We start from the raw sequence: 11,808 nt of genomic DNA, 5'->3' as shown, positions 1-11,808 counted from the left end.
GCGCTTTTTCTTCGTATTATCCCCCCCCCCCCCTCTCTCCCCCCTGCTCCGCTACGTTACGCCAAAAAGGCCACATGGCTGACCCGCCAAAATGTTGACTTGGACTCGTTCTTCATTTCTACTTTCTTCCGGATTTTCTTCTTCTACATTTTTAAGCTTGGCAGCTAGCTAATTTACCAAAATTCGTATAATTAACAAATATATAGATATATATTTATAATATTCGCCACTTCGGAAAATTGCACCTTAACGTAATACTGTTTTCTACGCTTGATCAAAACACAACTAAAGTACAATATTAAACGTTTCAAAACGTCAGAGTGATATTCCGTTTAGAGTAAGTAATTTTCTCTTAGAGGTGCCATCTATAGTGTTTAACGAAATACACCGCAAAAATAGTTATACATAGTAAAAGTACGATGAATGCGTCAGACGGAGAGTAGAAATGAAAACGCGCGGCTCATTACCTCTAACAAACGACATATCAAAGTCAATTCCCGCTCGTTAGCGCCAACAAAAGGAGAGCTACGGTGTAGACCGTGCGTGTAAACATGCTATACTCGTAAAACGGCGACATAACGTTAGTGTGACCGTCAAATAAATCTCGCGAGCGGTCCGGCTTTCGAACTCCCCCACAAACAAATCGAGCAGCAAGATAAATGGCCAATATAAACTGGACACAACGCAACAAGAAGTAGGCTTGACAATTGACCACCCTCAATATTTGGACATAAGCCACAGCAGCGGCAGTAGTTTGCTTGACCATGGCGCGAAATGAGAAAAAGAGAGAGAGACAACACGATCGCTTGCAGTCGTTCACGGGCAGGCGTGTCCGCGCTGCCGGGCATTGTTCGCGCCCCCGCATGAGCTCGTCCATTCAATAGGTTAACGTTGCAGCTGGTTACACGTGATTCCTTTCTTCAGCGAGAGAGACGAGACGGAGAGCTAAGAAGTTACACGCGAGGGGCGCAAAAAGAATCTTTCGAGAGATTGGCACGAGGGTGGGGAGAGAAAGAAAAACGCAAGACCTTTGACTATGATCGATGCCAGAGGCGTTTTGTGTGCAGTTTGATTTGCAGTTTCGGAAGAGAAAGACTTTTGTTTTAATTTTCATCAATGGGCATTCGAAGCGACAGCACCGAGAAAACAACGTGTCTTTTGGCGATTCGAGTGAAATTCTTATGAGAGGAAACACCTCTGCCTACCCATCTGAACATTAAATAAAAGCGATACTTTTGCGCGGAAATGACAAAAATCCGAATGGTTAGTGCCGATCGTCATATCCCGCGAAAAATGACCGTCGTAAATATTAATGCAGTTTCATCAGCGGCAGTACAGTTGCGCGATGTCAGCGCACGACTTTCTTCCTCGATGATACTTTCGCGCGGGGATTTCTTTTGAATGTCATTAGCGTAAATGCGCGTCGATAAACATCAACGTTAACTCGACGGCAATTTGTAATACCTTATTATCAATCGGTTGCTCGGCTTTACAATAAATGGCATAACTGTACGAAAAAAATATCGTGTCCCCACATTAATTACCCGCGTGCACAGCAGCTTGTGTTTGGGGCCAAAAGTCGGATGCCGCCGCCACGCGATATCACATGAAAATGAGCGATCGGCAAAGGAGAGAGTCAATAAAGAATCAATAACGCGGGGCACATATACGAGAGCACACGCGGCAAAACAACGGTAATGCCAATGATGTCAACGAGTAGGCGATCTTTATGATTTCCTTTGGTCGTCGCCGACGATGATCGACGACGCGTAATTGCCCGGCGCGCAGCGTTTCTTGTCCCAGCCGCGATCTTTCGCTTCTGGAATTCCGAAGCGAAAGACGTTTACCGATAATGGTGAAAGAAGAAGATAAAAACTAACGCAGGGCGCGCGCGTGCGAACTCCTCGCGTGTGGGTGTAATTTTGTTCTTGTGTGTATCATTGCAGCGGCTTTCGAAAACAGTTGTATTTTACTTTAAACGCGCTTTTCGGCAAAAAATTCTTCCATAAAGTCGCGATTTTGGAAACAATCACGTTGCTGTACATGATACGTTTTTTTTCCTGTATCGTCCAATTACAGGACGTGACTTTTTTGCTTTTCGGTAGTTGGCCAATGATTCAGTTATTGATCATTTTGGAAGTTGGTGCATGGAAACGAAATAAATTCGATCTTTAAAAAGAGAATTTTTCGGGGAATTATCTGCACACTATCGCACTCCAAGGGTGCAAATTCACATTAATCAAACCAATTTCAAATTCTCCTTCGCGGGTTTATCTTAATCTTCTCAATGATTTCTCCTTATTTACAACAAGCCGTCAAAACCGTTTTATGCCAAAAATAAAAATTCGCTTATCAACGTCGTCCGCGATAAACAGCCTCCTTTTCGACATGGGTGTGCTTGTGAAAAAAGGACCGTTATATGCAAACAAGACTTAATTAGAGCCAGAGCATTTATAGCGTTGAAGCTCTTTTACCTGCCACACTATTTTCGCAACCGTAAAAAGATTCCGAACACCTTTTTCGTGTTTCATCCGTGGCAGATGTTTCATTCGATTTTCAATCAATTTTAAAGTGTTGTGCGCAGGCTGCACTGCTGGACTTACGTGTATGCCCATTTTTCAAGATAATCGCTTGACGAATCGAACGTCCGGATTGACTTATCTATAATAGCGATTGGATGAATTGACAATAACGAAATGTTATAGTTGATGAACGAGAAACTGACCAATTGGTTGGCCTGAACGATTTGATGATTAAAATACGAAAAAAGAAATTATATGTTAAATTATTCATACGTATGAATTACAAATTTAATTACTTTCATAAATTGATTGACTCTTCTCTCGTATGATAAGAATCTTTCAAAACTCCTCGCATACGTCTGTGCTACATCACTCCCGCGCAGGTGCATCGAATTCCATAATTACGCCTTCTTGATTAACAGATGCCCCCTATACGCTTCGCTTTGAACTCACCCAGCGATAGCAACAGCTACCGTCTTTATCCACCGACTTCGCGTCTTTAAGGAAAATCATAGATTTTTTATCGATGTCATTCTTTTTGTTGTTGTCATTGTTGTTGTTTCTGTTTTCATAATGATGTAACTGCTTTATTTTTGAGACTCTCAATCTATTACGTCATCGTTTACAATACAAGAAAGAAATGATTATTTATTCAACTGGGACAAGATGTAAACGTAAAAAATGTTTATACTGTTAGTTGCACAGGTGTACTGTCATAATTGGGCGTTCTTGAGGACAGGTTAATGCGAAACACGTGTGCAATATTACGCATCAAGACTGTAAAAGTAAGGAAGTGAAACACTTTATAGTTTAGACAAATTTCGAAACTGGTTTTTTTGTTCTTTTGTTTTTCTTTTCATCGATGATCAATGATTTCACTAAAAAATTATGTGCTTACGATTCAATTCCTATAACATAAATGTTCAAAATAAATAATTTCTTGGAAGCCTGTGTATTTCAATTTAACAATGCTGATATTATAAACAGTTATACATTTTTAGTTTGTAAAACTGCTTATAGAGATATTTATGCTGTACATTTACGTATATTAACCCGCATGAAATCATATATCATTACTTTATTTTTATTTCTCATATAATTTCATTGTATTTTCAGTTAAAAAAGATTTAAGAGATGGATTTCAGATGCAAACTATTGGTATTTGTTTCTATTTTTGATCAAACAATACATATATGTAATATCCATAGTAGTATAGTTAATTCCTTGCTTAGCTTTATTGGAACATGTCAAGTTTGTCATTACCTGACATTCAATCATATTACTTATCATGATGATTTTTAAATGACGTTCTCATATCGTTTTGTTAAAGTACAAAAGCAAATAGAACAACGCGATCTTGACATTAATTATTTATCAAATTATGTCATCATATCAAATTCAAAGTCTATATATAAGTAAAAATGAATGTATTTTTTTATGTATTGACAGTTTGAGATACATGTAAGTGAAGTGGTCTTTATGAGGATGAAATTCATAATAATATTATTGTGTTTGGCTTCTTATTCAAGCGTAAAGTGCTACGACAGAGAAGAATCAGAAGTGTTCGAAGATGCGGAAACTGGTTCTGAATGTAGACATTGCGAAAGTGATGATAAATTTGAAGATGCGTACGATAGTAATCAATTTTTTACTAAACTTGAGAAAATAAACGATACTGAGATAATGAGTAAACAAAAAATATCGTTGAATTGTTTTGGATTGGGTCGTAAATTAGCGAATTGGATGGACTCATTTTTGAGAAATGAGTCGAATGGTACAGAAGCTATGAAAGTGTTGTTTTATTCACGTACGAGAAGTCGGCCAGAAAGAAAACTTATACAATGCGGACAAACTTTTTCAATAGAAGAAACCGATTTTGATATTACTAAAAGAACGGTTTTCATCGTTCATGGATTTTTTGCCGACGCAGATGAACAATGGGTTATAGATATGGAACAAGCATTATTGTCTTGGGTAATTAACGATGATTATTATTTTTACACACTTTTATTTAAAAATATCATTTAAAAATCCATTTTATAAAAAAAATTAATTTTACAACTCGATGACCACAGGGTGATTTAAATGTTTTCGTTGTCGATTGGAGCGACGGTGCCAGTACATGGAATTATTTAAAAGCAGCCGTAAACACAAAAACTGTCGGAGATCAAATTGCAACGTCAGTTTCTTGATATCTGAATTTTAATTTTTTTACGAATTTATCAACTTACTTTTTTATATGAAGTTATAAATATGCATACATTGTTTATTTTTTCAGTTTCATAAACCAGATAATAGACGACGTTATTGAAAACGTAGAAGCAAGTGAATGGGGTCCACTTCACCTAATCGGTCATAGTTTAGGTGCCCACATTTGTGGCTACACATCTCATGAGTTAAAACTCCGGGGAAATCAATGGCCAGTTTATCGGATCACAGGGTTGGATCCAGCACAGCCATGCTTTCGTTACTCAGATCTGTCGCTACGTCTCGACAAATCAGATGCTTACTTCGTCGACGTAATTCACACGAATGGAAGAATTTTAAGAAAAATGGGTCTTGGTCTACCTTATCCTCTAGGTATAATATCTTTATGTTGTAAAACAATCTAGATACGTGTGCGCTGCTTTTATTGATTCAATAAAACACGGTCACGTACATAAATTAGTTAAGTCATTATTAGCACATTACTATGATGTATAAACTGTTCTATACTTAATCAAGTGCTATGTCGCAAGTTTACTTTCTGTCTGAGTAAACGAAGTTTAAAATTTCCATATTTTGTAAAAGCTTTATTGATAAAGTTTCGACATCTACGGATTTTCAATGAATTTCGTACTTTTGATATCTACAATTTCATACCGTTCTGTAGGCACGCAGTGTCTTTTGTTGAATAACGACAATGTACTTATTTGTCAACAATTTATTTATTAAAATTTTGTAAATATTTGCGAGATATCTTCTTATTAAATTTTACAAAAAAGACATGCACTTCATTTTAATAATTAGCTTAATGACTTGTTTAATTGATTTATTGATTCACATTTAGGTCATGTTGATTTTTATCCGAACGGTGGGAGAGTTCAACCTGGATGTATTCTCGCTGAATCATCTTTTTGGAATTTTTTACCAGCAGTTATCAAGGGTACGGTAATCAAGTTCATTCAATAATTTTTGCGAGACAGAACAACATAGATAATTATTCGAATGATATTAATTCCAGAAATTAAGAAAACTGTATGTAGTCATGGGAGATCCCAAATATACTTTATCGAATCGATATATATAGCAGTTGAGAATAATTGTACGTTTTGGGCGCGCGAATGGGATATGTCATTTGTGGGTCTTCAGAACTTATCATTACGTGAATGTAACGTGGATAAAATGCATCACGAGTGCATTGAAATGGGAATAAACGCGGAAAAGTATCATCACAATGGCACGTTTTTTACTGTGACTACAAGTTCATCGCCATTTTGCAGTAAATTTCAACGCTTTTTTTAATCAATCAGAAAATAATAGTTTCAGATGTTAACAAATTTTATTATTTTTTAGATGTGAGCAAATATGCAATTGATGAAGTGGTGGAAAACATTGAAAGGAAGATTACTACAACAGATGATTATATTCATCAAATAAGTTAGATATTAACTATACTTTGGAACAAAATAAAAGTTTTTGTAAGAATTAAATTTTTTAATAAAAGCAATGAATAAATATAAAAAACATACTATTTTATTATACTACATCAAATATGCCATTTGATTACAAGACATGACATTGAAACAATGTGACATTGAATGTTATCAATATTTGATAGTTTAAACAACCGTGTTCGTTTCGTATAGATAACGATTCTCGAGGATTTGATTCTACACGAATTTTTTATCTTTGTTTATTTAACGTAACTACTAACATACTTTAATTTTTTTTAATTGAACAAGAAATATAAAATAGTATTTATTAAAAAAATGGTAAAGTATTTCACATAAAATTTTATTGAAGTAATAATTAGATATTTGAGAGAAACATAAGTTTAAGATTTTGCTTATTATTAAAAAATGATAAAATATGTGACTATATCTTACGCAATATTATATGCCAATTAATCTTTTATTAATTTTTCCATAGAAATAAATAATATCAGATAATATATCATTTTTTAAGAAAATAGTTTTTTATTTTTTGTATACAATAAAAAAGCATTATATCAAATAAATAAAATGAAAAAATTAGTTTACACCCGATGTGAAATGAACCCTGCCGTTTAAAGGAATGACATAGCTTCTTCATGTTTACTAAGAATGTCAACGTGAATAGAATTCAATATGTTATGTTATATTCTTAATAAGTCTAGTATCATATATATATAAGTATGCGGGATCAAATGAGTAATTAAGTGCAAACAAAGGCTCGTGTTGTTGCGAGTTTTAAGTGTTATATTTATGATATTAAGAAAATCAAATTTCATGTTGTATGTAGCGTATAGTAAATAGTATAGTGACAAGTGAAAATCCAATTGTAAGTTAAATATTATTCGCGGTTTGGAGAATATCGGAAAATTTCAATAAAACAAAGTCTACAATACGAGTCATGAGCCAGAATCGTCTTGTATTAGATTTCATGCCAGTGTCGCGTACATATTAATACATGAAATTCCAATTTCCAATTAAAGCGTCTTCTGACAGTATTGTATGTCAACCGTGTGTACATTCATACTGTTATATATATTTATATATATTATACACACACACGTGCGCGTGCACACGTACATATCGCTAGTTCCAGTTTCTTCGGATTTAGTTGAAATCTTATCGTCGTGGACGCTGCGTCAAAAATGAAACCACGTTTCCTGGCTTCCTCGGCAGTTTTCTGCTGTTTGACTCTCTTACTGTTACAAGAATCCAAAGCTGGTCGCGAAAACATTCAAGTTAGAGATGTGGAAAACAATGCAACTTGCCGGGAGGATTTATTTAAACTCGATCAAAATATATATAAAGGAAGAAGATCGCTATCAAAAAAGGCATTAGATTGTTTTGGACTTGGAAGACATTTTGCTAGAGCTTTGGATTTCTTTTTGAAGAACAATGCTAATGGAACTTCAATGTTTACGCAGAAAGTCAAATTTTATGCGTCTTCGAGAAATATGCCAGAAAGGGTGGCCATGTCGCATTTGACAGCATTCGATTTGACTGGTGTTGATTTTAATATCACACGAAGGACCATAATGATTGTCCATGGATTTCTCGCCAACGGAGATGAAAAATGGATTGAAGATATGAAGAAGGCTTTTCTGAAATGGGTACGTTTTGAAACATTATTTTGTTATAAAAGTTATTCGTACGTTTTCTTTTGTTTTTCTAAAATAATTTTAATTGAATACTTATGATTAAAAAAATAATGAATTCATTTTTTTAGGACGATGTGAATATTTTTGTTGTCGACTGGAGTGATGGCAGTAACACGTGGAATTACTACAAAGCAGCGGTAAATACTCGCACGGTCGGAGATCAAATCGCTACGTAAGTATAAGTGGCACACTGTCAAAATCCATCAAAACAAACAAGATCTATAATCTTCTTTCGATATCCACAGATTTTTCGGACAACTTGTCGATTCAGTCATCGAGTATAACGAAGTAAACACAATTTCTGATACGTTTGGCTCGTTGCATCTCATTGGTCACAGTTTGGGCGCTCATATTTGTGGCTATGCTGCTAAAGAAATGAAGAAGCGACAGAATAAATGGCTCGTCCAGCGAATCACTGGACTTGATCCAGCTCAGCCGTGCTTTATCAATTCCGATCCGTCGTTGCGTTTGAATCAGGATGACGCGCCGTTCGTTGATATCATTCATACTAATGGACGTGTATTGGCTAAACTTGGGCTTGGTATGCCACATCCTTTAGGTACGGATACCTTTTTTTATTTCTCTCGACAACAGTGGAGAACATTATTTAATTTTTCCTTGTCTTGTGTTATAGGCGATGTTGACTTTTACCCAAATGGTGGAAAAGTCCAACCTGGTTGTGGTTTGTCGGCTACCTCTATATGGACTTATCTACCATTACCAATTGAAAGTAAGATGATTGTTATTTAACTATTAACATGATAAAATAATGTTGGCTTTTGTAGTATAATTTTTTTACTCTTACAGAAATTGCAAAAACAATCTGTAGTCATGGCAGATCTTACATGTATTTTATCGACTCGATCATGTCAGAAGTTAGACGTAGTTGTAGATTTTGGGCTCAAGAGTGGGACTTAAATTACGAAAGATATGATGTACTTTTTGAAGTTGATTGTAAGGACAAAAAATGTGTCGAGATGGGAATAAACGCTGAGAATTACATTTTCAATGGTACATTTTTGACGATTACTGGAAAGACGCAGCCTTACTGCTGTAAGTTTAATTTAATTAAAGTGAAGCTAAAATATACCATATTCGTCATAAAATGTTTCTGTAGTTATCGGCCCGGAAGCAAAAAAGGAAGTGAAAGAAATCATGGATCATACGAAAAGAAAATTATCGTGCAAAACCAGTGCCGAATCATAGCGCAGCGATGCAGAGGACGTAATTTTAGTAATTTATGATTAAAGAAATTTTCAGAGATAACCTAGAATAACGGCGTATTACTTTCGTAAGATAGATTTACTTGTAAGGTTGTCTTTCAAATGACAACGGTCAATGAATCTCAGTAATTAATGTTAACGTTTGCTCAAAGTATATTTTGCGTATGTTTCCAAGCGTCAGGAGCCCGCAGATACTGTATCGAAGGACAGAGCAATTTAACTAAAACTCGTGCAAGATAGCTCGAGCATTCTTTGTCTCTTCTACTACAATCAATGTCATTTCACCATTGCGTCAGATATTTGTTGTCGTTAGACACGCCGCACTCCATCGCTCGTGCGAGCGCGTTTATTGCCAATGAAATTCAGCAACGTAACAAAAGCATTAATAACGCGCCTAATCCTCGAAAATACGTTTCTTTGAAAAGCCCTGGAAAATAAGATAACCCATCAAGCAGTCTCGCGGCGCCGCAACAAATCACGAAAAGCGTCCAACCTGTTGCGCGCCACGACAGAAACGTTAGGCTTTCGAGTTGTATGTGTATACGTCGGCTCTTTACGAGCTGTAAATCCTTTGGCAATTAAACGCAAGTGTCACGACTGTTTGTTGCGTGGGTGTTATAAGTTGCGCAAAGTGTTTGAAGCGAGAGAGAGAGAGAGAGAGAGAGAAAGCAGCGTTTGCGTGCACGCGGAGAGAGATCGCTCGCGTTTCACGTGGCGCGTGCGCGCCACGTCAATCACCGCGATTTATCCGCGAGCGCCGCCGCGTTCGCGGTGCGGGTAATGTCGTGTGTATGCGTTGCGAAAGTTTAAAGTGAAAATTGCTCGTTGCTGTTTGACCGCGCGACGCATGTCGATTGCGAGCTGACGTAAGAAACAAGCCTTATGATTCCGTGTGATATTCTTATGCGTTATTGTTGCATAGAAATTTAGGGCCTAGCTGTTCATTGAAGTTACGTTGCGTGCACCAAGTGCTCATTAAATTCGTATAAATTACATGTAAATAATTAACTTATTCAAGATGCTAAACTGTGATTATTAGTAAACGTTGAAACGCTTCGAAATTTCAGAAGCCAGAGATCGCGCGCCAGGCAAATTGCCTGACATAGTTCATAATTGGCTTTAATTGCTGACCGAATTATTATCGCAGCAATCTACGCGCGTACACAAATCTCCATGTCGCTCCCTGTCCATTCCAGCTTCTCTCCTATAAACCTGAAGTGTAGTTCGTAGTTCGTAATAAAATCCATCGCAGCTGCACCACCCAAGTCGTTGTTTATTCCTGTAAACTTTACAGCATAAGTATAAAAACATTATTTCACGTAATTTTCTAGTCAGCCGCGCAGGTACAAGGCTATATCAAGTAATACGAAAAGGCTACCGGCATACACACACACGCACGCACACACATACAAAACTACAAAACCAAAAGCCAGTCGGGAGAGAAAGAGCGAGAGCTGTACTTACCTTCCAGCAGCAGCGGCATGCAAACTTTTTATATATATCGACGATACGAGCTTACAAGGGGAATTGCCTGTCCGATGACCGCGAATCGACGGCCGGATAATTGCGATCGCGTGGCCGGACCCATTCCGACCTTTTGACGCGTGCGCGGCTATTTGCGCGTTGATTAGGAAACGGCACGCATGGTTTTTCAGTTGGCAATGTAATTTTTTCCTTACTTTTCTGAGGAATCTTTGATGAAAGAGGCTGCGCGAGTGCAGGTAGCCAGAGCCGTGCTCGATTAATTGGTCGCATCGAATCGCACCTAATGCGGTTGAGCGCCTGCTGGGCAATTGCTCACGCGGCCAAGTGAGCATTCGCTCGAACGTATGGCGACGTCGAATCCCATCGATGGCCAGACGGCCGAAGCGAGAATTCCCGAACGCACAATCACTGCGCTTTAATTGGCTCTCGTCGTGACTCGAAATAATAGATACGAATGATAGTGGGAGGATCAAACGCCAAGCGCATGCATTATTAATATCGGGCGAGCGAGCTCTTTCAATTTGCCACGGTACGCGACGATAAATCGATCGGGAACCGTTAGGCCGATGTGTGTCTGTCTGCGTGAACAACATAGGCGCACTATCGCGCAGACCGAACGATTGATATCTACGATGAGAGTTGTGCTTGGAATCGGACAAAAATTAACAGCGTTCCTTTTTTTTTCCTTTTTTTCCGAAGCTCGTTTGCCCGCAGCTGATCGGGTTTGCTGATAGCGCTAATTCCGCGCCTGTTTGAATTGTTATCACAGGGACGCTGATTTTCAATTTATGTCCGTCGACGAGGAATACCGTATAAAACTCAATTAAAACTATGCCGCTGAGGAGAAAAACCTTAACGTTTCTTTTTATCCAAGTAGGTTGTACGGACTTTGTTATGATTGTTTTCAAGCTTTTAATCCTACAAATCTTTCATTTGGGTACGTGACTTCCTATCGAATCGTAAGTATCGCCGATATACTTGTAAAGTTATCGTAAATAAGCGTTTTGGTGGATTAACTTAACGCACTTAATGGACAATGCGTTGCACTCGATGAGCCGCTAATGTGAACACGTGCGTTTACTTGAAAAGTAAAACATAAAAATTTCAAAGTCTTATCTAGAAAAGTGTAAACAGTGAAAAGTAATGATATGGCTTGACGTTAGGTAAATCTTTACCTTGTACTAACACAATAAATCGTACGGAAAGCAAAATAGTAGATTACAAGCCA

The 11,808-nt window shown here is 37.4% G+C and overlaps 2 protein-coding genes across 2 annotated transcripts; both read left to right on the top strand.

Moving 5' to 3' along the window:
- The first annotated feature begins 4,007 nt into the window (after nt 1-4,007).
- Nucleotides 4,008-6,172, top strand: LOC131665415 (phospholipase A1-like). The gene is made up of 6 exons (XM_058937292.1): nt 4,008-4,496; nt 4,598-4,701; nt 4,801-5,102; nt 5,572-5,667; nt 5,746-6,003; nt 6,078-6,172. The coding sequence occupies exons 1-6, from the start codon at nt 4,008-4,010 to the stop codon at nt 6,164-6,166; spliced, it is 1,338 nt and encodes a 445-aa protein (XP_058793275.1). The 3' UTR covers nt 6,167-6,172.
- Nucleotides 6,173-7,037: 865 nt separating this feature from the next.
- Nucleotides 7,038-10,352, top strand: LOC131665312 (pancreatic lipase-related protein 2-like). Its single transcript, XM_058937135.1, has 6 exons — nt 7,038-7,824; nt 7,941-8,044; nt 8,118-8,431; nt 8,507-8,602; nt 8,680-8,925; nt 8,990-10,352. The coding sequence occupies exons 1-6, from the start codon at nt 7,360-7,362 to the stop codon at nt 9,076-9,078; spliced, it is 1,314 nt and encodes a 437-aa protein (XP_058793118.1). The 5' UTR covers nt 7,038-7,359; the 3' UTR covers nt 9,079-10,352.
- The last annotated feature ends 1,456 nt before the right edge of the window (nt 10,353-11,808 follow it).

Source organism: Phymastichus coffea, unplaced genomic scaffold (assembly GCF_024137745.1).
Source record: "Phymastichus coffea isolate CEN01 unplaced genomic scaffold, Cenicafe_Pcof_1.1 PCOF00050, whole genome shotgun sequence".
In the NCBI taxonomy this organism is placed as follows: Eukaryota; Metazoa; Arthropoda; class Insecta; order Hymenoptera; family Eulophidae; genus Phymastichus; species Phymastichus coffea.
Note: the sequence above shows the minus strand (reverse complement) of the source record. Positions and strands in the feature narration are given on the sequence as shown.

Excerpts from the sequence above, each read along its gene's own strand:
- LOC131665415 (XM_058937292.1), top strand. The coding sequence starts at position 4,008 with ATGAAATTCATAATAATATTATTGTGTTTGGCTTCTTATTCAAGCGTA. Across the intron at positions 5,103-5,571 it reads TGGTCTACCTTATCCTCTAG|GTCATGTTGATTTTTATCCG; the intron begins GTATAATATCTT and ends ATTCACATTTAG. Across the intron at positions 6,004-6,077 it reads AAGTTCATCGCCATTTTGCA|ATGTGAGCAAATATGCAATT; the intron begins GTAAATTTCAAC and ends ATTATTTTTTAG.
- LOC131665312 (XM_058937135.1), top strand. The coding sequence starts at position 7,360 with ATGAAACCACGTTTCCTGGCTTCCTCGGCAGTTTTCTGCTGTTTGACT. Across the intron at positions 8,603-8,679 it reads TCTACCATTACCAATTGAAA|AAATTGCAAAAACAATCTGT; the intron begins GTAAGATGATTG and ends TTACTCTTACAG. Across the intron at positions 8,926-8,989 it reads AAAGACGCAGCCTTACTGCT|TTATCGGCCCGGAAGCAAAA; the intron begins GTAAGTTTAATT and ends ATGTTTCTGTAG.